The 27,815-nt window shown below is 42.1% G+C and overlaps 1 protein-coding gene across 1 annotated transcript; it reads left to right on the forward strand.

Moving 5' to 3' along the window:
• Positions 1–27,815, forward strand: FOXE3 (forkhead box E3). The gene has a single exon (XM_072996459.2). The coding sequence runs from the start codon at positions 78–80 to the stop codon at positions 1,380–1,382; it is 1,305 nt and encodes a 434-aa protein (XP_072852560.2). The 5' UTR covers positions 1–77; the 3' UTR covers positions 1,383–27,815.

A 27,815-nucleotide genomic window follows, 5' to 3' on the forward strand; every position in this document is an offset into this window, starting at 1 on the left:
CCTGCCCAATAGTACCTGGATCCCCAGGGAGCTGCCCTGCTTCGTCCGCCTCTCCCTTGGCGGAGTTTTCCCTGTATATGAATCTGGCCGGGTTCTCCTTCTTCTCGGATATGTGCACGATGACAGCCGACTCCCTCCACTCGCCCAGCCAGGGGGCCAGCCCCGGCTCCCCGGCTCTGCACCGGGCCTCCCCCTCGGGCTGCAAGGTGGAGCCCTTGCTGATCAAAGCCGAGCCCCGGGGGAGCCCGACCGAGAGAAGAGGCGAGCAGCCGGCCGAGGAGCAGCCCCCTTGCCCGGGCACGGGCGGGAGCGGCGGCGGCCGTCGGAGGAAGCGGCCGGTGCAGCGGGGCAAGCCGCCCTATTCCTACATCGCCCTGATCGCCATGGCCATCGCCAACGCGCCCGAGCGGCGGCTGACGCTGGGCGGCATCTACAAGTTCATCACCGAGCGCTTCCCCTTCTACCGCGAGAACCCCAAGAAGTGGCAGAACTCCATCCGCCACAACCTGACCCTCAACGACTGCTTCGTCAAGATCCCCCGCGAGCCGGGCCACCCGGGCAAGGGCAACTACTGGACCCTCGACCCCGCCGCCGAGGACATGTTCGACAACGGCTCCTTCCTGCGCCGGAGGAAGCGCTTCAAGCGCACCGACCTCACCACCTACCCGGGCTACGTGCACAGCGCCAGCGCCTTCACCCCCAACCCGGGGCCCGTCGCCCGGCCGGGCCCTTGCAACGGCTCCGCGGCCGTGGGCTACCCGAGCCCCGGGGGCGGCCCCCTCTATTCGCCCGGGGTCGCCTACGGCACCCAACTGCCCGGCCTGCCCCAGTACCCGGGCACGGTGGCGCTCCCGCCGCGGATGTTCAGCATCGACAGCCTCATCAGCTCCCAGCAGCAGCAGCAGCAACAGCAGCAGCAGCAGCAGCAACAACAACAACAAGCGGCGGCGGCGGCGCTTCAAGCGTCCCCAGCGGGGACCGAGCTGGGCCACCCGGCTTTAGGCTTGAACGGCGCCGCCGCCGGTGAACTGGGCAGCTGCCACGTGGCTAACCCGGAGGCCTGTTTCCAGGCGCAGCCGGTCAGCCCGGGCTTGCTGGGCCGACAGCCCCCGGCCATGAGCTACCCGTACTCGGCCTCGCCGCCGGGCCCCCTGTCGGTGCCGCCGGGCGCCTATTCCCCTCCCAACGCGCAGCTCTACGGCGCCCCCAACCGGCTGGCGTTACCACCGGGGCGCCCGGCCACTGCCTGCGCCGAGCACGCGGAGCAACTGCTCGGCCTCGCTGCTTCCCAGCTGAACGGACTGGGCCAGTTCGGAGCGGGGCCCAATAACTCTTACATGAGGCAGCCCAGTTTCCCCGCCGGCCTGGAAAGGTACCTGTGAAGGGGAAACCTGCCCTGCTTGCAGCCGCCACAACCACAAAGACGAGAGGACTTTCCCCGAAGTGTGTCCATAACAGGCAGATGGGAACGGAGGCCTCTGCCTACTGCGTGAACGCAGCTCGTTCGATGACACTTGTGCTCTAGTGTAACGGGGAGGGAGGGGGCGTCCTAGGATCCTGGATGTATGATTTAGGCTTGTTACCTTTCTATAGATACACGCTCTGTGCCTTTACTGGCTGCAAAGAGGCATCTCTTTTGACCACAGTGAAGATGTCATTCGTGGTGCCTCTGCTCAGTCCACTGCAGAGTTGGGCCATCAGGACCCACCTACCCACCTACTGGGTACAGTGCCTTCAAGCCCGGAATTTTGTCATTTGGAGATGCAGCAAGTTTATTTTAAAGTGCCACGTCCCAGGGGTTCCCTAGGAGTTCTTTGGGGGGAGGAAAACCCCAAGACAGAACAGGTCCCTCCCCCTAATTGGGGTTATCCATTTTCAAGGGTACAGAATAAAACCGCTTTTGTAATGCCCGCAGAATCCTAACTATGGTAGCCACTTCTGCATCCCCACCAAAGAGACTGTATTTGTATAAAATTTGGATATGTTAATTTACATGAAGATACCACGTTTGGAAACGAATAGTGTCATTTAAAATGGAGTGCATCACACCTTAGTGAGGAAAACTACATAGCCAGTGTGCCTGCTTCGTCTTGTGCCCAGGGATGGTTGAGTGACCTGAAAGTTCTTGCTCTGGAAGCCAGACATGTCCTTCCACAGTTTTCTAAAGGAGGGCCATCTATAGAGTAGACCATGTGGATGTTCTGTTTGTGAGGTGGGCTGAAGGCTGCACCAGAGATGGCACAATGGAAGCACATTTAGGCAGGCATTCTTGGGTGAAGATTTTCGCTTGTAAAGTGACTGTGTATTTGACCTCTTGTTGCCAGGATGGGGAGGAAGAAGAGAAGACAGGTGCCCAAGTCAAGATCTCTTCGATCTGTTGACTAGGATTAAGGCTACCCCATCTCCTTATTATGGTTGCTTCAAAGGAAGTGTGGTAATTACCCCTGGGTTGAATCCACTTGTTCGCTGCAGCTGGAGCGGATTCACTGAATGAATAGGATTTCTTAAATCTACTCTGCCTAGGACTTACCATTGGATTTGCCCCTTGGGTCTTGTTTGTGGGCTCCACAGAGTCACAGTTAGCTACTATGAGAAGCCAGTGCTGCTCTAGCTAGGCCATTTGTGTGATTCAGTATGATTTTTTTATATGTTCAAGTCAAATCTAGTGATTTGTCCTCTAACCACACTATCTTGAAGACATCAAGAAGGCCACTGATAATCCTTGGTATGTAACACCTTTTTCCATTTTGTTTTACTTAATTTTGTCTCTGGTCACTTCAGAATAAGAAAGAACCCCCCCCCCCATGTTGTGAAGCTGGTACATTTTACACAGTTCATTTAGTCATTGTACACAATTCACAACACACAATTTTTACTAATCATACATCTTCCTTGCTGAATAGGCAGCATATAATGCATTTCAAATGTAATCATGTTAGACCAGATTTTGTGTATGGAAGTGATCTGCATTACACATAGCAATGTTTTGGTGGAGTATAAGTAATACACCATCATTATGGCGAACAATAGATGTATTATGCAATATTGCTTACTTTATAATGTAACAGCTTAGTATGTTACATATGAAGTGTACAGTGTATATAGTGCATATTGCATATGTAGTATTAGTATAGTTTTGTAGTGCATATTGCATAAAGGAAAGTAGTGCCTTCTGAGTAACGCACAGTAGAACTTTGCATATATAATGTGTCAAATATCCCAGGATGTGGGATTCCTTGTTAGACTGATAAACTATAATTAAAACAAAAATCTCAGTCCATAACTTAGCCTAGACAGAGTAGTTCGATTTAACCCTAAAGAGGTACAATCCTAAATGCGTACCTGAAAGTTAGTGCTGTTTAAACCAATGTCATTCAGTTCATTTAATTGATTTTAAAGCAGTTATTACAAGGCATCCTAGGGATCACTGCTTATGTTGTTTTAAATCCAAATGGTTCATCTTAACTGGACTATGGATTAGCCTTTGATGTTTAACAAAATTAGTGTCAGGATTTTCAGTATTAATATTTAATACTTTAAAGCCAGTTCTCACTGAGGTTTTAGTCCTGTACCACTGCAAACTGTAAGTGACCATCTCCCGTGCTGTAACAAAATAATAGTAATTAAAAGTGAATTCCAGCACATGCAAAGCTAGCAAAACAAAAAGGAAGGCTGATTTGCCTTCTTGCCTGTTCTCTCATTTACTGTCTGGCAGGTTTTTCCTGCATGGAGGAGCATTCTGCCATGTGAGTCACTGTCAGCAGCCTTAAGTGCAGACATGGTTTATCTCTTCAGTGAGAAGTAGTTGTACTTATTAAATTAAGTAATACATTTTTGTTAGTACAAGGAATTCTTGCTTTTTAAAAAACTTAGAAAATGAAATGTTCCATTTTTAGACCTGCTTAAATGTGTTGCTTCTCTTTTGAATATTGAATATGCCGTAGAAATATATTCTTTATTATGGAAAAAGGAAAAACACCAAAGAAAGAAAATGTTTTTAATATTGTCTTGTTTATGACATACTGTCAATAATAAACCTAAAAGATTTTACTATCATGCTCTAAGTGAAACATTTTCCTGTGACAAATAAGCAACTGAACAAGTGTATAAAGTAATTCACTGATTCATTTGTTGTTTTCTCAATCTAGACAGTTTAGAAAGCAGTTCTGCCTTCTGTCCAGTTCTCTTTGGGTTCACACAGTTTGTAAGACACCAGATATTCCAGACTTCATTGGAGTATGCGGAACAGCAGCTCTGTCCTGGTTATACTTGACCCATCTGTGTTCTGGGTTTGACAGAGTTGTGACTTGGCAAAGGTCTTGAATGCAGCTGCTGTTTCCTAGGAAATAAATTCAGTGGGAGAATCCCCAGCAAGTGTGCAATCAGAGCCTGAGAGTGGGACTGAATTCAGCAGATACTCCAGTGCATAGAACCCAATGTGTGAATTCTTATTTTGCTTCTTCAGTTCAGATAAGAGATCACACACTTGATTTTAGTCTAGCTTTCAGCCTTGACACCCAAATTTGCAGTTTGAAGAAATTATTTTGACAAAAGTTGTTAATAAATGAGAGTTGAAATCTGCCTGATGTACACTGCATTGAACTTAGTGAGGCTTATGCTCAGGTGCCTTGTTGCTGTTACGTGCAGTCTTGTTGCCTTTGAATTATGGTGACCCTATGAATGACCTCCAATATGTCTTACGGTTTACAGCCTTGTTTAGTTCATGTAAACTTAATTCTGTGGCTTCTCTTTGAACGTATGAGTCTCATATCTGGTCTTCCTCTTTTCTCTTTGCCCTCAACTTTTCCTAGCATTATTGTCTTTTCTACCAAATTTTGTCTTCTGATGATGTGCCCAAAGTACAATAGCCTCCATTTCATCATTTTTTTTTCTTGTAGGGAGAATCTGCACTTGATTTAATTTAGGATCCACTCATTTGCTTTCATGGTAGGCCATGATACCTTCAAAGCTCTCCTCTAGCACTATATTTCCAACAAGTCACATTTTACCCCTACTGGATTTTGGCTTTCTTCACTGCTTCATATGTACGTAGGTATCAATCCATTCCTTCAGCGATGTTATAAGAGCTGGATACAAGAGTTATCACACCCAGACACATCAATGGAACAAAATGGATTTAATGCACATTGTCTTCACAGGAAGATGAGGAAGGGTAATAACTTTCTTATTCTTTTTTAATTAACAGTTTTTGCTAGTAGATGAGAAATCTAATGAAAACCTTCCAGAGAGTACCATATTCCAGCAGCAAAGAAGAATTCTGTTAAAGATTTTAGTTGGAACCATATTTGGTGATTTGTGTGGTTCTTGCTGGAAATCTAATCCAAACTCGGGTGGGCTGTTTCAAGACAGCGTGCTGGCTGAAGCAACCCCTTCCCCCAGATTACATGTGCAGAACCCAAGTAGACTGGCAGCTCAGTCTCAATTCAGGGCTCATAAGAGGAGATCCTCCTCTACCCCCACTGAGGGTAGATGCCTAGCATGAAGAGATAAAGGAGGGCCAAATGGTACTTAACAGTGCCTTCTTCCATCTCTTCACCATCTCCCCTGAGGCATTCTTAATCTGACTAATGGTAAGGCTGGCCCTAAATTGGTCATCCAACATGTACCACTCTTTGAAAAATGATAGCTAGGTCATCTATGTCCTTTTCAATTCCCCATAATCTCAAAGAAAATAAGGCATCATCTGGGAAACTACTTTAAAAAAGAGAACTCTTGAAGGTCCCCCCCCCCCAGTCTTTAGTTTCCACTGAAGTATGGCTGGAGCCAACAAGACTCAGGTGGTCTGAAGAACTGCATTATGGCTCTCAGGTTACTTTCTGTTGGCTGGCTTCTTCTTTGTGCACTTGAAGTTGTCTGTCAGGTTCTGGCTTTTTTGTCTCGGCCCAATGCACAGTGCTTGCAATGTCTTTCCCAACATGTCACTAAGCCCATCTATGGATGTATTTTTATGGGGAGGAGGGGCCTTGGTAGAATTCTTTTAAAAAAAAAAAAACAATACAAAAATATTACAGCTTCACATGCCTACAGAACACTGAAACCATCATATTTCAACTTAATTAAGTGAATTCTTTTGGACAAGGTGTAAATCCTATTGTTTAAATAATCTGGGGATTTGACACCTGAGCATGGAATATGGGCCTTAAATAATTAAGCAAGGACCAAATGGGTGCCTCACACCTTTCTGGTTCGGTTCTCAGTTGGAGTGTTCAGAAGAAGATTTGGCTGCATCGATCTGGAATTGAGCTGATCAACATTTATGGAAAAGAACTAAGACCAATACCTTCCTGGGTGTGCCTGAACTTTGGAAAAGACTCAGAAGGAAACCCATAGTGAGTAACGTTGTCAGATTTCTTTGTCCAGAAGATGTACAAGATAACTGTTTGGGGTGGCCTTTAAACTAATGTAGGGAGTGCCTTCTTGATTATCTTAATGTATTGTGACTAACCCTTTAAGCTTCATTTCAAAAGCTTGTTTAGACCTGGGATGAATCAAGCAAATGAGTTGGATTAAAGTGTCATGAAGGGCATAAGCCTAGCAGAACCAAGGTGGATTTAGACACTGGAAGAAAATGTATGTGTGCCTTGCTAGTGGTGTAAGTCTTGGCTGCTTTTGACTGGTAAAACTGCAGCATAAGCAATTGTTTGCAAAGAAGGACAGGCAGATTAGAGACACTTAGCCCTTCCTCACGGAGCCACAGGTAGGCAATTCAGCCTCTTTCAACTAATTGTATACTGATGGAAGATTGAGTCGTACTGTCACCAGAGACAACAGTAAACTTTCTGAAATTTTTCTGTTTCTGATGGGCACTTAGTGAAGACATAGCAAAGGTTTCCATCACTGACAGTTTGCAAGTCACCTGTAATATTGCAAGATTTGTCCTGCCACAGTAGTAAGAGGTTTATATTAAGTGAAATTCCTGTCAGACACTACTAAAGCAGATACATAGTGGAAGAACATAAGTGAAATACATAGAAAGTGACCTTAGAGAATTAAGAATTAGTCTATACATCCCATCTGTAGGGTGCAAATTCATAGACCACCTTCCTTCCCTGATTATGCTGTATGTTCTTTCTCCTTCCACTTCTTAGAGATAAGAACAGAAATTAACACAGTGTTTTCTGACTTTGTGAGAATGTTTGTTTGAACAATGTATCTCTGTAGTTCAGGCATGTGTTTGTATCTGTCTGGTGAGTGTGCCACACTCTTGCCCAGGACAAGTAAATTTATTTTATTTTTATCTATTTATTTGTTCTAATATTTTACCTCGCCCATCTTCTCTGGGCGGCTTACGAATAGAAAGATAAAAACAGCATTAAAATAATTTTGATCATAATAGCAGAAAGATCAATAAAGAAAACAAGATCCACGATGGGATAAAGAAGCTATGTAATAGGAGGGGGGAAGGCCTGCCGGAAGAACAAATCTTCAACTTGTTTTCAAAAATTCCCAGCGAGGGTGCCAGTCAGATCTCTGGGGGTAAGGTGTTCCAAAGATGAGGGGCCACCACCAAAAAGGCTCGGTTTCTTGTTCTCTTCTTCCAGCCTCTCTGGGGTTAAGCCCCTCAGCCATCCGGTCTGGCTTGATCGAGTGACACGAGTAGAGCTAGGTGGGGACAGGTATTCTGCCAGGTACCTAGTTAATCGCTAGTTAAACTTAGCCACTATGGACTATAGGACTGTTGGGACCTAAGTCAAAGTGGAATTGATCCAGTGGGATGGAAATGTTTCAGTCAGTGGAATCAGGAGTGGGAGATACACCCCACCTGGATGCCCTCAAAGTCTGTCGTGGACTTGCTAGGCCAAGATTTTCAGGCAAAGTGGAAGGTTGCTGGAGAGGGAGGGAGGGAAGCACTAACATGATGATAGATTCAGGCCTAGTGGTGGGAACTAAAGGTCAGTACCCAGCATTTCTAGGTGAGAAACAGGGTGGGGTGAGGCAAAAGACCTGCCTGAAACTGCAGGGAGATACCATCAGTCGGAGTTAACTGCACTAGGGAGACCAATGTAAGGCAACTTCCTACAGGCTGCTACTCAGAACCTTCAAAGAATGGTTGGCCAGCTATAAACTGCCCAAGGAGATGGCAGAGGAGGCAGTTTGCAAGCCTGTGGAGAATAGAACAAGTAGCATTTGGAAGATACTGGAATCCTAAACCACTAGGGAGCTTGGCATAGGAGAAGTTAGAATACCAGGCAGAGTGGCTAGATGGGAAGTGAGCATAAGGTACCTTAGCATAAAGAGGGGCAACTTTTTCTAGTGTCTGAACATGATTTATATGATATGTGACTTTGGTGCTATGATGATCCAGACAAAATGCATTTACCTGTGGAAGTGCAGTTTGCAATGTCTAGTTACTTTTTCTGTAGCTGACTTGTGTGCCTAAACATGATTTGCCCCTTGTACCCCTATATGCATTGATAAACCGAGAACAAGTGGCTTCTGCAAAACTCTTTATGTCTTCTCTTTCCAATTTACACGAATATCTCTCTGTGATGCTGCTTCTGTATACTCCTCATGATCTGGATCCAGGTTTAGTCATTATTTAGACTAGTTGGTTTTGGTCCATCTCCTCTAAGCACGACCAAACTGTGATCTAGCCCAAGGTATTTATCTAAACCTACATTCCACAGCTTGAGAAGTTGTGCTTCACAAGTAACTTATTTCTGTTACGTGTTATAAAAGTAACCCATTGTTGTTAGTCATCACACTGTTGGGAAAAATATTGGTGTTGCTTTTTATTCATTACTTTTATGCTACTTTCAGTTATTTCTTGGGGTGTACGGGTTAGGATAGATAGGAGAATTGCATAAAATTTGTAAAATTCCCTGTTAATATTGTGAACGTAGCCAGATGTTGTAACATTTTAAATGGTAGCTGCCGCCAGAAAGCTTCCCTGTGTGTGCTCATGCCCACTTGAATGGAGTCCTTTCCAAGCCCTGCAGATACCCATGAAAAACTGGTGGTTGCTGCTCCTGACCTGGGGCCAGCAAACTCAGTGACTCCCTTCCTTCCAGAGCTAAGATCAGTCCCTCAAAGAAGACCAAACACCTATTTAGGCATATGTGATGACACTCCAAATGGCTAGCTACTGCCTTTAGGACCACACTGTTTCCCAATCACATTGATGTGAAGAATTTTATTTTTACTTAAGAACAGAGAAAAGCAAGTCTGATTGGACAATAAGGGGGGGATCCTTTTAATGTATCCACGAAGGCTTTCACATCTGGGATCTAATGGTTGTTGTGGGTTTTTCAGGCTCTTTGGCCGTGTTCTGAAGGTGGTTCTTCCTAACGTTTTGCCAGTCTCTGTGGCCGGCATCTTCAGAGGACAGCTGCTTTAAATCACAAGCTCACAAATGAATTGCAAAGTTTGTCTCTTCTATTCTCACTTCTTGTGCTAAATGAGTATACTGTATAATGCGAAGAACTGTGTCTTTATTAAAAAGACATAGGCTGAAATCCTGTTGTTTAGCCAAGTAGGTTTCAACTAGAGGAGGCACATTTGATTCAGTGGAACTTGTAAAACTCAATGGAACTCGATGGAGCGGACTCACCAGATCCCCATGGGACCTACTCTACTGTGACTTACGATGCTAAGGAATAGGATTTCAGCCACAGTTGCTGAGATAGGACCGCTCAAATGCAGCTACTGTTACTTTACAGCAGAATAACAGCTAGGCTGTAGCTTTGCACATGTGCACATATTTTGATGATAAACACATGCTGTTTTGTATACTTTTGGTAGAGGTGGATTTTTGTAGGCAGGTGTCAGTATGTGTTTCTTTTTTAAAACCAAAAGATTTGATTTTCAAGCTCTTCCAAACTTATTTCCTTATAGGTTGCATGTGGACATAATACTACACCACCATTTATTGTTGTAGGAATGAGACTCAGATTCTCACGTTTCACTCTCCTTTTTTCTTTCCTAAGCAGAACCACAGTTGTGATGCACTGAGTTAAGAAATGCTGCTGGGGGCAGGATAGAGATGTTTGTTTCTTTATTCAGTTTATTCAGTTTTTATACTGTCCATCTAACTGAAGGCCACTCTGGGTGGTTTACAACCTAAAACAACAGATAATCAAAATCATAAAAACAATGCAACTGTATGGAAAAATGCATTATAGAAATAATCAAACAATTAAAATACATTCTACAGTGCTCTAAACAATGACTAATAACATTTGAATTGGCAGCAATCTTATGGCATTTTGGCTGTAACAGCAGATTAGGTAGGCCCTGTAAGTGGTATATTTTGAAATGCCTGCCAAAATAACCAGGTCTTAAGTTGTTTCTCAAAAGTACCCAGCAGAGGGGCCAGGCAAATAGCAGATGGTAACCGATTCCACAGCTGAGGGGTGACCACCGAGAAGGTCCAATTTCTTGTTTTTTTCTTCCCACCAAAGAATTACAAATAGGATGGGCAGTCCCAGTGAAGAATAGGTTTTTTGCCAGGTACCAAGGTTCTGAGATATAATGTTCATATCATCTTTTGTAAGTTGGCATCTCCAAAATAAAGGTTCACACATGTTCTTATAATATTTCTGTCCATGGTATACAACTTAGTGTGGGGATCCTTGTTGAATGTTGTGATGCTAGTGGGAAAGAAATCTTTTCACAGGTGAACCAGAAGAGGGGTTAAGTCAGGCCAAAGAGAGTGGCATAATAGCTGCTATAAAGGATATTTGCTAAATTCCTCACCGTGGTAGAAGGAAGTTGAAATATTCACTCTCAGCACATTTTTCAAGGATGGAATTCTATTAATTGGTCAGTGACATCTGGCCACTGACCTAAGACATTTGAGTTGGTAGTGGTCTATACATTTCTAGCCCAGTAGCCTGGTCACTGTTCAATTCCTATGATGATTACAAGAAGCAGAGCATCTACCACTGCTTCCCTTGCCAAGGCACTCACCCCTAAGAGCTATTCTTTTTAAAGAACAAGCTAGCATAACATCTGAATGAAGCACAAGCACCCAACAATGACCATTTTCATTTCCAAGGTCTCTGAGCCCTATGTGAGAGCTGTGCATTGTGGTTATCTGAGCTGTCCAGAAGAAAGTAGGAAAGTAGGAAAAGAAGAGGACCGCTGCCTTTCTCATGCATGTGTGTCCGTCTGATCCGTCTGTCTGACAGTCATCCATAAACATTGCAGCAGGGGGGGGGAGAGATAAGAAGCCAGGAAATTCAGAAAAAGGAAGTGTAATTCTTTGTGCATTTGCAGCACAGGATGTGTGAATCTTGTGCATGGCTTGGGGCTGGTCATCCTATTATTGGGGGAAATTAGCAGTAAAGGTGGCTGAAAAAAATGTATTGGCTTGTCCTATTATGAAATGTGTATACTCAGCATGCAGCAGATTACTCTGCATTCAGAAAAGTGACTTTGTTTTTTGAGGTCCCAGAGTGCCTTATTTCAAAGAAAGACAGAAGACTGATATTAAAAGAGAAGTAACTTGCCCAAGAACCAAAATTCAAGGCAGAGGTGGGGTCTAAGCCTTCCACAGAAGTTCCTTAAATACATGGGCACCTTTCCAAGGCAAACTTTTTGTAACGGCTCTCACACTTTCTTGAAATTGCAAGTGGGCTCCTCACCCCCCACAGCATAAAAATCACTATCTTCTCCTTTCATAATTATGTCTCTCATGCTAGAAGAGAAAAATACTAATATTGGATGCCAAAACTTCCAGTTAGGGCAAAATTACCAATCACTGAAAAACCTAGTTTTGAGGTCATGTTTGAAACTGAGAGAAGAAGGAAAATAATTTTGATTTCTTCCTTCTACTAAAAAGGAGAGGAGTTTAGAATGAGGAGTTTAGCATTCATGGGATCTGAAGGGCAGTAAGATCTTGGGGGGGGGGGGAGGAAGGGGGCAAGGACATGTTCTACCACCACCACTACTGCCAACCAGCTATAATGCCCAAGTATTGCCTTGTGTTTCAGGAAAAAAAATCAGCCACCTGACTCAAGTGTCCTCCCATTAACCTAATGGTATAACTCTGGCAAGAGGAGCAAACAGACTCCGCAAAGAGGATTTATTCTTACAAAGTATGAGCCAAAACACATAATTGAATTAAAAATTGTATTTGAATCAATGTAGTTTAAGTAGGAATGCATTTAGGATCCGGATGTGGGACTCAAAGTATCTCATTCTACCATTTCTCCCCTCCATAACCAAGTCACAAAAGGGTTACACAGAAGTTGGCTCCAACTTTGCACTCAATGAAGTGTGTCACACTGGAGCCAGCTACATGTTCCGCACCATTACCCCCATTATTCCCCTCGTTTCACACACTGATCCATTGTTTGCAGTGAATATACCAGAGACATGGAAAATTACACCTTTGTGCACCCCACATTTTGTGCGTGGAGTTGACTTCGGTTGAATATTGGAGCAACACAGAAGCTAATTATTTCTGGTCCCTAGAGCTGTGAAGCAGCCTACTGCTAAGCTTGAGGAAACAGGAGGAGGTATTCTGTGCGGACATTTTCTAAACAGGACAGATAGTGGGTGTCTGAGAAGGTGGGCTGGCTAGATAGCTCAGTGAGTTAAATCAGACCCAGAGGCTGAGTGTTCATTTCCCCACTGTGCTTTCCATAAAAAGAACCAGCCTGTGTAGCCTTGGGCAAGCCGGGTGGTCCCAGAGGGTCCCAGAAGAAAAGAATGTTAACTTATGAATACTCTGTGCCTAGAGTTGCCATAAGTCAGAATTGATTTGATGGCATGTACTTATTGTTACAATTCTTTTGCCCCATTGTATTTTTCACACTTCTTGTGCCTAATGAAGGATTTCTTTCTGATGAGTATAGACAATTGTATAGGCAATTTGGGCTGCACCAAAAAAAAGAGAAGGGTTCGTTTTCCATTGCTCAATGTGATATAAGTGATTATTCACCATGTTTTATGAGATGCTATTTGAAATTGATTAAATTAGGGTGGGCAGGAATACATGGAAAGACAACTTAGTGTTAAATATAGTTTATCCTTAAAAAGATCCAGGGATAAATTCAGTTATGAGTCTCTAAGTAAAATACAGCCATCAAGGCAGCGGGACTGAATTAGCAAAGTCCTAGTGATTCAGTAGATCTCCTGCAGTTGGAAGTCACAACTGGGTGTAGCTCACAAAACCCAGATGTCACCTTTTAGCCAGTGACTGGTTTTGCACAAGGGGAGGTTAAAGAATGTGTAACTGATTAAAACTAAACATAAATGCATAAGCAGTTTCTTTTGCATAAGAAATGAAAAATAAACAAAAATGTGTAATATATGATGCTGTGTAAGAAGACCACAGTGATCAAGTGGTCAAGTTCTTGTAAGTCCTATTTCCTTGATTCATTTTGTGACATTTTGGGTGCTCTAAAAGCAAAGTGCTTGACTGTAATATTTTGAAGTAGAGTTTTAATATTTTTATTAAATGTTGAGATAATTAAATTCCATTCCAAACTATTTGTTTCTGGGGAAAAAAGAGGGATGTTCTTTCAATTGGTTGCAAATTGAGTATAGAGAAGTTACTTTTCGGTCACAAGGGAGCTGTAGTCCAAAAGAGTAACTTTTCCAAGCTTTGGTTGCGTACCACTCATGGCAAAAATGTGTGTCCCTGACCAAAATGCCTTGACTCTCCATCTAGAAAAGGGCTTTCTATCCTGTGTTCAACCTTGTGAAGGTGTCTGCTTTAGCTGTAGGGCTCTCTTCCAATGGAGAATGGTTAGCCTGCTTCTTCTCCTGGTATCCAGTAGATGGCAGTAGCATATCATGGAATCCTGCTACCATTGCAGGAGGGAATTCTCTGGAGATGTATCTGATCTGCTAAATGTTTGTTTTATTGAGCTTCCTATTAATTTGGCAGGTCCTCACTCTTCTTAATCTGCAGCCTTGATGCACTGTGTACCAACGTTTTATGGTTATATGGCATGTTTTATTTGGAAATGATAAGTAATGTGAGAGGCATCCCAGAGCTAAATTTAGCAACATCAGGAAAAACTGTTTCCAGTGTGCTTGAAGAAAAAAGATGCAATATATACAATAAGTTCAGTCAGAAGGAACAATAGTTTGGCTGGTGTTTAAGGACGTGTAAGGAGACTTCAAGAGTAAGCATCACTAAATCCAGTAGGGCTGCTAGACAAATAGACAGCCCAGTAGACAGTTATAGTATTGCTGTGCATGCTCACTCATTGGACTGGATTCTGACAACCATCCCTAACTGATGGGATCTCATGAGTAATTTGCTTTTTTTGTGATGTGTGTGGTTAAAGCCTATATGTGGATGTAACCCATTGAGTTTTGTGAGTCTTCCTGTGAGATAAATATGTATTAATGGATATAGTAGCCAAAGGAAGGTTTCTACTACATCCTTAAGGGAATGCTCCTGTACTTGACAAAAGCTGAGTTGGAGGGAAGAGCATTTTGAAAGTCACCCATTCAGTCACTGTCCAATGCCCAGAACAACCATAGTGTTGTTACATGGAGTTCAAAAAATTATCGAGCTTGGTGAAAGGTAAGTACTTACTTAAATTTCACCACTTCTGAAGCATCTTCCATGCTCACCATCTTGCTGACCCTAAAATGAGTGAGCTGCTGTTTCACTTTCAGGAACATTCTCCTCTTCTTAACCTTTCCTACCTGTTTCATGAAAAAAAAAGGCTAAAGCCTCTGCAGTTGAAGGAGGAAAGGTGGTTCTGTTATAAAGCAAAACCGATAGTCATTTCATGTATTGTATCTGTTCAGAAAAGAGATAATATGCATTGATACATTTTTGTTTCATTAATTAAACATGATTTTTTTCATTGTAAAAGATACTGAGGTAATTTACAATATAAAACCATATGACAAGGAAAATAATAAAACCTATAATGACAAATAAAGCTGTTACTGAAGGTCAGCATCCCAACATCGGTAAGAATGTTTTTTACCAGCTGTACATAACCGTGTGTCCTCAGCAAACATGTATCAAGTTGAGCTGTGTTTTTTATTCCTAGCAGGAAAACATCCAAGTGGGCAAGATTTATACTTGGACCAGCTCCCTTTATTTCAAGTCACCCACTGTAGGAATACAATTAGATTCCAGATTGAAGTTTGCCCCCTTTGCTGAAAAGGTTTTCCCACCCCAATTTCAGAGACAGATAATTTATTATGGAATAACTGCATGTACAAAAGACCTTTTTTTTTCTGGTGAGCTCAGAGTAACATCCACGGAGTCTCCTTTCCATTTTGCCTGTGTAACAAATTTTCTAAAACACAGATGGCTGTGATAATTGGCTCCAGATCACCAAGAGAACGCCATGGCTCAGCAGGGACAGGAACCTGGAGCTTTCTCGTTACACTTCAGCACGCATGACCAAACAGGACCCATTTCCACAATAAAATGACCACCACATAGAAAAAAGTGGTTCAGGTTGCTCTAGCTGTGCGAATTGTCATGACTGCTAAGGACTACAAAAACAATCTCCTTGGTCTATATAGACAGAGCTTCCCTCTCAGAAAGCTACTCTCTCTGTTCAGAGGCTTAGAAGTCAATAGCAGGACTTTTACACTAAGCTTGGTAGCACACAGGTAGTCAACACAGTTCTTCCAGTCCCTGTGTAATATGTGCATGGGATGATTGGATAGCTTAGTGAGTTGGAGCACAGAGTTTGATTCCCCCCTGTGCCTTGTAGGAGAAGAGCCAGATTGTGTGGCCTTGGGCAAGCTGCACAGTCCCAGAGCATCTCCAGAAGAACAGAGTGGTAAGTGACTTCTGAGTACTCTATACTTAAGACCCTCTAGGAAAGGGTCACCATAAGTTGGAATTGTCCTGAAAGCACACAATTATTATTATTAGAATGTTTCAATAAGCTGCTGAATTTTGCACCAACTACAACTTCCAAACCAACCCTCTGGGCAGCTGAACACAGTAATCCACTGCAGAAGTCATTGATGCTGTTCGAATCACTGTGGACTGAGTATCTTTGTCTAGGAGTTGGCATAATGGGTGCTCCAACCAATGCCAGGAAAGGCTGTTGCTAACTGGCAAGGCTATCTGTGCCCCCAATGTACAGAAAGCGTATACTTCCCAGCCATCGTGTTGGATCAAGTTGACCCTACACTGCAGACAGATATAAGAATAAATATACAATAAGGTAGTATTAACATACAGTGGTTCCCAACCTTGGGTAACCCAGATGGTCTTGGACTGAAACTCCCAGAAGCCTTCACCATCAGCAGTGCTGGCTGGGGTTTCTGGGAGTTATAGTTCAGGAACATCTGGGTTACCCAAGGTTGGGAGCAATTGCTATAGTAGACCAGTGGCCTGTACCTGTATTTATTTATTTACAATATTTTACCCTGCCTTTCTCCTTTAAAGGACCCAAGGTAGCTAACAAGGACCCAAGATGGCTTACTGCAGTGATTAGAGTTGATCTGGAACTTGATTCAAGTTTTAGTCCTCACTAAGTGTCATCAAAGCTACCAACATGAATTTGACCCAACTCTGGGAAGCAGTGGAAGACAGGAGGGCCTGGCGTGCTCTGGTCCATGTAGTCATGAAAAGTCGGACATGACTTAACGACTAAACAACAACAACAAAGCAATGAAACAAAGAGGCCAGCTAAAAGGGAGTTTATTCCACTCTGTAGCCCACTACTGGAATGGTGGGATCACTCTTAAAAATGTCAGCTATATGTGGTTGACTGGATTGGAACCACAGGGGCTGCAGGAGTGATTTCCATGGGAATGGAAGGAGTGATTTATTCAAGCCCCGCCATTCCACAGGTACTCAGACCAGATTGCTCCCTGTTGCTAAAGGAGCCACCCCCTAATTCGGTCTTCTTAGGTCAGTTTGCCAGGTTGAAGCCTCACCCATCTCAAAGGATTCTTGTAAAGATAAAGAAGGAAACATCTTTGCTACCCTGAGATCACTAGACAAAAGGCAAGATGTAAACTTTGCTTATTATCATTTCATTATCTTCTTCAACATTAAAAAAAGTACATTAAAACAGAGCCAGTGAAGAAGCCACTTGGAGAGCTAGAGCAATAAAATGACAGCATGCCCAGTAAATCATATACATTAAAAACGAACAGGTGTCTGTTTCAAGCTTACACCACCTCAGTGCTGGGGTACATTCAGCTGAAAAACTGGCTGTTCAAGGGTTCGGAAAAGCTTAGCAAAGAGCACGAAAAACCCACCACAACCCTTAGCAAATTTGCTAAAAAGAATGGAAATCCTAATGTGCAAATATTAAGTGAAAGTACAACTGATCTTCCTCTTGTGTCTTTAATAATGCCACACAAAGCTTTTCCCATCACCTAATTTTTGGACCATGAAAAGCTTCCATTTAGTATTTTCTTACGGGGCCAAACGAAACAACTCTCACCTTTTATCTCCAAAGTGAGGGTTGAGAGTCCATAGGAGGCATTTACTTTCACAAGAAAAAAAGCTAGCTAATTGAATTTAGCACTTTAAATCTGAATGTACCTCATATCAAGTGCATTGTACTTTTTAAGAGATTGTCAAAACATGTGTTCTGAGTAAACCTTTCGTTATTTTTGTTAGCAGCAATAAACTGAAACTCGTCAGTCATCACTGTGTAATGCACATGACCAGTAGGTGGCAGCCTAGTAATACATACAGTTCTTCATAGCAAAGCACCATTTCTGTCTAGTTTCTTCCTTGATTTATAGGTTGGAGCTTTTTCTGCCAGCATTTGCCTCCCTTTCTTTGATTGATGCTTCACCCCTATAACAATTAGTTGGATTTAACTCCTACCCCTTAACTTGGTTATATGACTTGCTTATGTAAGTTTTCTGGCTGTGATCCTTCTTGACAACGTATGTTTGTAAGAAGGATGAATACAGGGCATAGGAAAGAGTCCAGGGACACCTATGGGGTGGAGTAGAATCCTCCACAGATCCTTTGTGTTGAATCCAATGTTGATGGCATTAAACACTGGTTTTAAAAAGACTTGCTGTGATGAAAAGTGGGGAAAGGGGATAAGGTAAAAGTAAAGGTTCCCCTTGACAATTTTTTGTCCAGCCGTGTTTGACTCTAGGGGGTGATGCTCATCCCCGTTTCCAAGCCATAAAGCCAGTGTTTTGTCCAAAGACAGTTTCCGTGATCACGTGGCCAGTGCGACTTAGACACGGAGCACTGTTACCTTGCATTTGCATGCTTTCGAACCGCTAGCTTGGCGGGAGCTGGGACAAGCAACGGGCGCTCACTCCGTCACGTGGATTCGATCTTATGACTGCTTGGTCTTCTGACCCTGCAACACAGGCTTCTGCGGTTTAGCCCGCAGCGCCACCACGTCCCTGGGGAAAGGGGATACGAAACTATTAATTCCATATAAAGAGGACACTAAGATGCCACCAAAGGTAAAGGAGACCCACAGCTTCATCCCCAATGGGGCTAAAAACATTTCCTATATCCTCTGATTGCTGAGAAGTGTGGAAGGTCACCAGCCTGTATCAGACACTTTCAGGTGAATATGGAGTACATCTCTCCACTATTACTTTTGAGCCAATTTCCTGCTGCATGCCCTGAGCCAAGACCTGCAGTTCCTTTTGCCCAGAGTTTCTATGGCCCAGAAGTGCTGACTGGGAGGAGAGAACATTTTTCTTATTGCTATTGCAAATTATTACTTTATTCTTACCGATTAGTTGTGCTTATATCGTGCTTTCACTCTTGGGAGGTCAAAGCATCATACGTACAGGAGTGGCTCTTCTTCCCACTTCATCCTTCTTGTAAAGTACTTCAGGCAGAGAGAAAATGATGAGTCCAAGGTCAGTTTTACGGATTTGTGGGGACTGGGCTGTAGATTCCTCAGGTCCCAGTCTTGGACTCTAACCAAGGCACCATAGCAGCTTCCTGAGTTACTGCAAACTCCTAGAATCATAGGAGCGCCTACTGCCTGCCCATTCCAGCTCTGGTGAATGTATATGGCTCTTAAACATCCCTGCCACGACACACAGTATGATGCTGGCTGATATTGTGAATGGGCACGAGGTGAGACAGAAGAGTAACATTAAGGTTTCTTTCTGTGTAGCAGGTGTTGCATAGACATATGGGTGGTCAGCCCCACAACTGACCCACAATACCATTTATTTATTTATTTATTTATTTATTTATTTATTTATTTGTTTGTTTGTTTGTTTATTTATTTATTTATTTATTTATTTAATCAATCAATCAATCAATTAATTAATCGATTAATTATATTTATTTATTTATTTATTTATTTATTTCATTTATATCCCGCCTATCTAGTCGATTAAGACCACTCTAAGAGAAGCAGTTAAAAATAAACAGCAAACTTTTATTGAGAAAGTTACATTCTAGACAGAAAAGTTGAAGCCTTAATCCTAACTAGAAAGAGGTGTGCCCTAGTGAGAGGTGTAGCCGTGTGTCTTCTCCTTATAGAAACCAGAAAGGAAGTGAGACTCATAGGTAGATGCGTAAATCTAGCAACAGGTTCAGCAGGAAGTAGAAGTCAGAGAGAAGGAAGGCCAGACAAGCCTCTCTGGCATTTACTCCCAAATCCCCCTTTTGGTCATTTGGGCCTGATAGGTGCTAAGAGACAGTGTTTGGAAGAAACCAGGCCAACAAGCAGTCCTGAGCAAACAGAATATAATGAACAGAGCTTAGTAACATGCAGATGGAAAGGCTTATCTGCCAGCATACACAATTGTGTTTTGCTGCCCATATGTGAGCATGTGACACAGGGAAATGTAACCTATTTGGGAGTTATACAGTTATTCAGACACCCCATAGGGCCGATGAAGACAGAAATGTGGTATGTGCTACCATTGCCTTGGATATGCCCCAAGAAGTTTGTTTTGCCACACTTGCTTCTAGTTGCTATAATCTGGAGTTTTGTGGGTTTTTTTTTTAACACTACATAGACAACTGAACCAGACTTCCTGTAGCCAGTTCTTCAAGCAAACATGGAGCTGCCTGCAAATGGTTGTATAAACTGCTCCCACATTCTTCTCTCTGATCCCAAGGGCTATTCTGGGATATCATCCCAGAATTCTTTGTGGCCGGAAACCTCTTTGGTGGCAAACCCATTTGATTACCAACAGATTAAGAGAACTTCTTGGGTAAATTAATTATGTCAATGGAATACCAGGAAATGGCTTTGTAACTCTTGCAGTCGGTTGATGTGGTAAGAATGCACCTCCATCTGGAGACATTGCAAGAAACCCTGGTTTTCCACTTGGAATCAGAGAATTAGTAGCATTAATAGTACTTAAGTAAGACCACACATCTTTAAACAACTTCTCTCCTAAGTATGTAGGAGACATAATTTTGATGACAGCAGTTGAAAATAGAAGACTGAATGGCAGCAACACGAGGAAATAATGTACTGTTAAAGTACAGTGACTTTAAAAAAAAATTAAATTTGTGTCCTGCACTCTGGGATGACTGAGAATAAATCCTGCCTCTCCCCTGTATGGCTGCCTTTCAAGTATAGGTCAGTGGGTTAGAGTGCCTGTCTACACCGCTAGGGGGGCAGACATTCAAGTGTCCACCATGCCTCACCGGAGAAGTGTCAGATGAGATCACCTGAAGTGTATTTGGCAAATGGGATTAGCTTCTCTGCCACCAAAAGCAGGGTCTGGTAAATCACTTCTCAGATTGCCATACATCAGAATCAACTTGATGGCATGTAGAAAAGAGACTGAAGAGAGATACAATAGCACTCTTCAAATACTGGAAAGACTGTAATACAGAGGAGGGACAGAATTTGTCCTCAGATTACAGAACACATAATAATAGGCTCAATTTATTAACTAGCAACTCAGACATGGATTTTGCATCCAGCTGTGTGAGTCATCTCAGTCTATGGCTCATGACGTTCTATGATTAATTTGATCCATCTCCTTTGGCACTTCAAATTTGGTCTCTGGCTCTAGTTGCCAAGCTTTATGGATTCCAGTAAACTCCATCCTGCTAGCCAGAAGTCTGTCTTCTACCAGTGGATTCCACAGTCGTACAGAGTGGCCCGTGGATGACTTTGCCCAATTTGCCATAGATCTTTCAAATACAAATTCTATCATATAGCCATTAGTTTCAGTTATTCTTCCATTCACACTTATTTATTCATTTTATTTGTTTGATTTATATCCCGCCCATCTGGTATATTCTACCACTCTGGGCAGCTTGCTAATGGCATTTGTCACTGAACATTCTTTTAGACTACTGATTCCCAACCTTATGAACCTCTGATTTAGAATCTGCTCCAAAATTTCCCTGCAATTGACATCAAGCTGACTAGGTTCCTCTTTTTTGAAGATGGGAACATTATCCATCCTCTAGTTATCTAGCCCCTTTACAGATTGCTGCCTTATTGTGGTGAAGGGGCTTGAGTAATTCAGAGAAGCTATGGGCTATGCTGTGCAGGGACACCCAAGACGGACAGGTCATAGTGGAGAGTTCTGACTAAACGCGATCCACCTGGAGCAAGAACTAGCAAGCCCCTCCAATATCTTTGCCAAGAAAACTCCATGGACAGAAATAAAAGGCTAAAAGATATGACCCTGGAAGATGAGCCCCTCAGGTCAGAAGGCATCCAACATGGTACTGAGGAAGAGCGGAGGACAATTACAAGTAACTCCAGAGCTAATGAAATGGTTGGGCCAAAGCTGAAAGGACACTCAGCTGCGGAGGCGCCTGGAAGTGAAAGGAAAGTCTGATGCTGCAAAGAAGAATACTGCATAGGAACCTGGAATATATAAGATCTATGAACCTTGGTAAGCTGGATGTGGTCAAACAGGTGATGGCAAGAATAAACATTGACATCCTGGACTTCAGTGAATTAAAGTGGATGGGAATGGGCAAATTCAATTCAGATGATTACCATATCTACAAAGAGATGACAGAGAATGAGATGGTTGGACAGTGTCATTGAAGCTACCAACATGAATTTGACCAAACTCTGGAAGGCAGTGGAAGACAGGAGGGCCTGGCAGGCTCTGGTCCATGGGGTCATGAAGAGTCGGACATGACTTAATGACTAAACAACAACAACAAAGTTTTCTAGCACTTTACTCATCCCGCGTGATTTCAGTAGTTCTGAGAGTTATTCAGCAAGTTCCTTCAACACCTTTGGATGCAGTTCATTCGGCTTTGGAGATTTGAACTCGTTCAAATTAACAAGGTATTCCTTGACTATTTGTTTATCAATCTCAAGCTGCAATCCTGTCCCCACCATTAGTGCTTCACATTCACCTAGAGGGTTGTAGACTGTATTTTGGGCAAAAACTGATCTAAAGCAAGAATTGAGCACTTCCGCCTTTTTTTTTTGTTATCTGTTACCATTTTCCCATTCCATGCTTTTTTGTTGCTTTTAGCATCTCTTGCTCACCTCAGCTCATTCTCATTCTCTTCCTAATGCTGTCCCTGCAATTCTTTGCTACCTGGCTTTCCTAATATATATGTGCAGCTATGTTCTGCTTTTGCTTCATTTTTCTTTATTTGAAATCAAGAGCTCTAGTATAACATGGTCACTTTCCCCCTCACAGTTCCCCTTACTGCCACTTTAGCCACAAAGTAATCTTTGTTGCTAAGAATAAAAAATTCATAGGCATGGCTGGGCTTGCCATATGCAAGAGAGGAAAGCAAGAGGTACATAATGGGCAAAATCCTGTATTAGCCACTGTGTTGGGTAAACTCTCCTCCAGCAGAGTAACTGATCTGCAGCTCTAGATACTTCAACCAGAAATCACTGTATTGAAAGCAATGAGGCATATGCAAACACAGAGAGGCAGTGAATACCCCTTGCAAAACTGACCAAACAAAAGGACTAACAGCAGCTTGTTTCATGCACAGAAAAACAAACAGCATTTTGACAGCATAGGAATGATAATAACCATCTTGTATGATCTTGTATGATGTAGTTTGAGTGCCAACAGCACCATTCTAAGGTATTGGTTTGGAAGGTTGGTGCTGTGGCTGGCTTACAAAGAGAGCCACAAGGACCAAGTACGTAGGTCTTTGTCCTTCCCCACTCCTTGACCATCCAAATAGGGGACAACCTCAAGCTCTGTGAAAACATGGTTCCTCCAGCATTTTAATTGCTACAGGTCAGGCCAAATGAAATTACTGTATTGTTACTCAATTTTTTTCTCTGGGAGAAAGAAATTTTTGAAAGTTTTCATGAGCAGTTAGCTCAGTATCCTCTAGATGGCATGCTTATCACTCAGCTGATAACAGATACTATAATGGTAAGGGCAGCGGGGGTGATTAGGAGGCACACCAAATATCACCCCCGCAAGAAGCAATTGATATATCATTTGTGACATTCCATGTAAAGGGAAGTATTCTGAAGACTGTACCAAAACAGGCAGGCGAGGAAGAATTCAAAGTAATGGCTTTATTTATGGATGAACATTAAGAACTATTTTGTCACACTTCCCCAACTTGGTGCCTTCCACCTATGTTGTCTTGGCTTACATGCTGGCTGGTCATGATGGGAGTTGTAGAGGTCACTAGCATGGGACAGACTGCTTCTATTGAGATCATAACTCCAAATGAATTGGTGAAATGTCTCATTTCTAAAATAAGTTAGTTAATATTTTTTTTAGCTGTAAGGACATATCCATTCTTGGGTGAACAGACAGTCATGTCTATTCTAGCATATCCAGGCAGCCCTGCCATAATCACCTATCTGGAAGTAAATCTTGCTTAATTCAGGGGGCTTACTTCTGAGCAATCATATGTATAAGATTTCCATTGGCAACCTTTCACAAATTAGTGCAAAAATGACAATACTGATTAGGTCACATTCACTGATAGTATTAAATGTCATCCTTTGTGCCAGTGGATCAAAAACTGTGATAGAAACCAATCCCCTTTCCTGTACCAATCATTTTTCCTTTCCTCAGGAATTAATTTTTATCTTCATTATATGGTGAGCAAAACAATTTTAAAGTATGTGTATATCCCCTACCCCCAAGAATAGGTCTTGTGATAGATTCACATTCTCATATAGTGAGATGTCTTCTCTCTCCCTCCCTCCATGGTATTCCCTTTGTCTTCTTAACTCTCTCATTTTACAAGCTGGAATATAATGTGCAAATCAAATACTTGCAGAATTGCCAATTGGCATAACAAAATTCTAATTACAAAATTGGGGGTTGTGTAATAACAGATTTCTAGACCTCTTATTTGTAAAAAATATATATCTCCCAACACAAAACGAATGTATTTTCTTAAGTCATCTGTCAGTTTGGATGCTTTGCAGACTTTGTAGAAGTGGATTCTGATCGCCAAAATTCACATTGAAATAAATCTGATAGTTTTAAAAATGCTACAATACTTTGCTGTATTTCTCTCTCCCCATACCTTTATTTCTGCTAAAATTTGAAGAACTGAGTACTCAACTAAAGCATACCTGCTATTCATGTACACCTTGAATTAACAAATTCTATTTTAAAATTTAATAATTACTGTTTAAGAATTGCTTAGTGTTATTAGTTTGTTCTGTCCACCAATATAGATAGAAGGGTGGAATGAATATTATATAAGAAGCATACTGTATGTCAATGAGTTAAATCCAAAGCTATTAAAACCAGGAGTTTCGCTGTTGAGTTTAATAGGATAATTTATGATTGCATGGCTGACTATTTTGCCAATACTCTGACAAATAACCTGAAGCATCTACTTGCCTAGAAATGGATATAAATTGCTAGCTAATTTTGCCAAAATTTTGAGTGAGTTACAGTGTGCCATATATATTGGGACCAAAAATAAAAATAAATCCAGAATGTTTACTTAACAGCCTGAATTTAATTGCTTACATTTGGAAAATATTGCCTGATTTTCTAATTTTATTTTGGGATATATGATAATAATTTTAACCGATTTATGTTCACAAGACTATTTTTCTTTTGTGGTAGATGAAGTTCCCACACTGTAGATTTAGTGTGCCCGTATGGAGAGGCATAGTGTGCCAGATAATAATTGGCCTTGTGCAAGTTGGCTAACGTGTTTTTAGTGGCAAAGAGCATGCTGGCTTGACACATGGCCATTTATGAGTTGAGATCACCATGTTCCACTGTACCACCTAGGTGAACAAACAGCTCTACACAGGCCTTTGCAGGAGTGTACAGAAAGATTGTAGAGAGGTCCTGATAGCAGCAACAGCAAAGAGTTACGAGAATTATTCTAGTTTGTCCACCTGCAACATTTGATACTGGGTCTTAACAGGTTATTTAAGCAGTAGTACTTTTCATTTAAGCTGATGAAGTGGATGGATCTACGCCAACTTAAGTACAAGTGTCCCCATTGAAGTGCCGTGTGGATTGCAAGCTCTTTCTTAATTAGCTGATGGATTCCAGCCAAAAAGTGTAAAAACACGGCCAATAAATTTGGAATTGGGTTTAATAACACCTTTTTTTGATGCAGAGAAAGGCTCAGAGAAAGAAACAACATCAGATGTATAAACAAGAGCATGAAGGTTTTAATTAAATCATGAAGGATTTAATTGGCCTTGATCTGAAGCAGAGCTGGCCCAAGACATTTTGCTGCCTGTGGTAAAAACAAAGATGGTGCCCCTCAGCCCTGCCTTCCATACATGGGGTGGTCCTAGGTTTATCACCAAGCAGTCAGAAACACATTGCTAAAACAAAGGCCACAGATAAGCATAAAATTTGAATATGCTGATTTATTTGTATAGATTCAAATATAAGCAAAACTGTTATAATTTAAAATATAAATACATAATCGTAATGGGAAAAAGTATAAGCAGGTCACCCATGCACTTGCTCAGTCTTATCTCTAGATGTTAACTCTTGATGGAAAACTTCAGAGCATCCACTCTCCATTTTTATGCAGTCTGTTTTGAAGGCTTTTTGTTCTCTGCAGAACTCTTCCTTCCATTAGCTTTTAATTTTTAAGGGAAAATTGAGTTTCAAAGGCTGATCTGATCTATCATTTACAATTCACCACTTGTAAAAAAAACAATCTTTCTTCTTTGTGGCCTCTGTCAATGCACACAATTGGGTTGTTCTGCACCTGTGCTGAATCTCTCAGAGGTTTCTAGAGTCTAAAGACACATGATTAGTGGGACATTCCCTCGTGGAGCGCATGCTCTGCCCATCATTGATCCCCTCAGTTCCTTTTTTCTGCCGAGTTGGCTAGACCTGTTTCAGAGACTATAGCGATCCATTGAATTAATACTTCCCATCGAATCATTGTTTATTTGTTTCAAATTCCTTTCAATCATCTTTCTTTATTAGACGTTTCCCCTGTGAGTTTATTCCAGTTTTTTCTCTGTCTTGCCAATCCCCCCACGACTGTTTTTCCCTCCCATTTCCCCACTCTTTTATGCCCCCCCAGGCCTTTCAAGCGGTGAGTTCTATGCGCAAATAAAATCCCGCTCACCATCGGCCAAGACCATTGCCTTTTATGTCTTGGGGAACAACATCCTACATGTGATGAGATGGGTTTTTGAGTTAAAGTCTTGTAAGGAATATGGGGTTGGTAATTAAGAAATGAGCAAGAGAGGTTCCATCTTGTTTCTTCGTATAAAGTATCTTTGCTATGCTGACAGGTTGTTTTCTAGGCAAGCAGAGAGAATGTTATTCTGATAGCCTGAGAAAAGGACTCGGTGTGATTAGATGGGAATTGTTGTGACTCTTTGATAAACCACAGTAAACCCAAATAACATCTGGTGTGTATGGGAAAGAAGTCATGTGGTGCAACAGGACTGTTTGCCTAGTAACGAACTCTGATTGGATGACATCGTGGGAAGGTGCGATAAGCCCTTGCCAGTTACTCTTGAAAAAGGAACTTTTTGCCTATGGACATTGTCTTTCAAGACCGACTCTTTATTCATTCGTGACACATGGGACTAACCTTTACTATACTGGATTACCTTTGGATTTATGGGCTTTTTCCTAAGGACTATGCATGGACTATTTTCTATGGACTGTTACCTAGGGAATACCCTTTATGGACTTCTTTTCTTGGAATACTCCATATGGACTATGCTCTTGTAATTTTTAAGGACCATGGTACATTTACTGGATTTTTCTTTTCTAAGGATAATGGGACTTTTACTGAATTTTTCTTTTTAGTACAGGATTTTTGGTTCTACAGGATCACTGAGGACTATAGCCTTTTTATAACCTACTTGGATTATTTTGTTTTACTAATGAAATACTGGACTGGAACTGTTTTTATTCTTTTTAATGGCTTTTTGTGTTTTTGTAAGGTTTTTGAACACTTGTCTATTTTCCATGTTTTCTTTACCTCACTACAGAGTTGTAAATAACCAGCACAATGCTAGTTTATTTGTTTTGGTTTAATTTGGCTTTGATACTTAGAAACATGCTTATTCTTTAATAAAATAAAGATTATAAAACTCAATTGGTTTCCTGAACAGTACACTTGTCATAGGGTCATCATGAGAGTACTGCCTCGGCCTAGCTTACTTAGAGTCCTGCCTGTGGTGCAAGATAAGTCTCAGGACTACAAAGCCCACATGGTTTTATTTCAGCAATAGAGAAAGGGCACAAGGGCATCTTATGTGGGCAGACTTGTAAGAGGGAGTGTTGTAGCATGGCTAGCTGAGTTTGGACTCACTCAGCCCACTTTAGCATGTGCAAACTCCTGATTGCTCTCTATCCAGGCTTACACGTGTGTTTTCGAACCCGTGTTTGCTGACACTCCTGCTCCAAATGTAAAAGGCTATCTAAACCAGTGCTAAAACTCTGTTTACAAAGACTGAGGTCTTATCTCTGGGAAAAATCTCTGGACCCACCTCCGGTCGCTATGGAGTCTGCACGATCTCCAGACCCTCAACCAGATCGACAAAATCCACCCATGC

The sequence above is a fragment of the Pogona vitticeps genome, chromosome 4, assembly GCF_051106095.1.
Source record: "Pogona vitticeps strain Pit_001003342236 chromosome 4, PviZW2.1, whole genome shotgun sequence".
Lineage (NCBI taxonomy): Eukaryota > Metazoa > Chordata > Lepidosauria > Squamata > Agamidae > Pogona > Pogona vitticeps.

Bases quoted from the DNA above. Each gene is read 5' to 3' on its own strand.
- FOXE3 (XM_072996459.2), top strand. From the start codon at position 78: ATGAATCTGGCCGGGTTCTCCTTCTTCTCGGATATGTGCACGATGACA.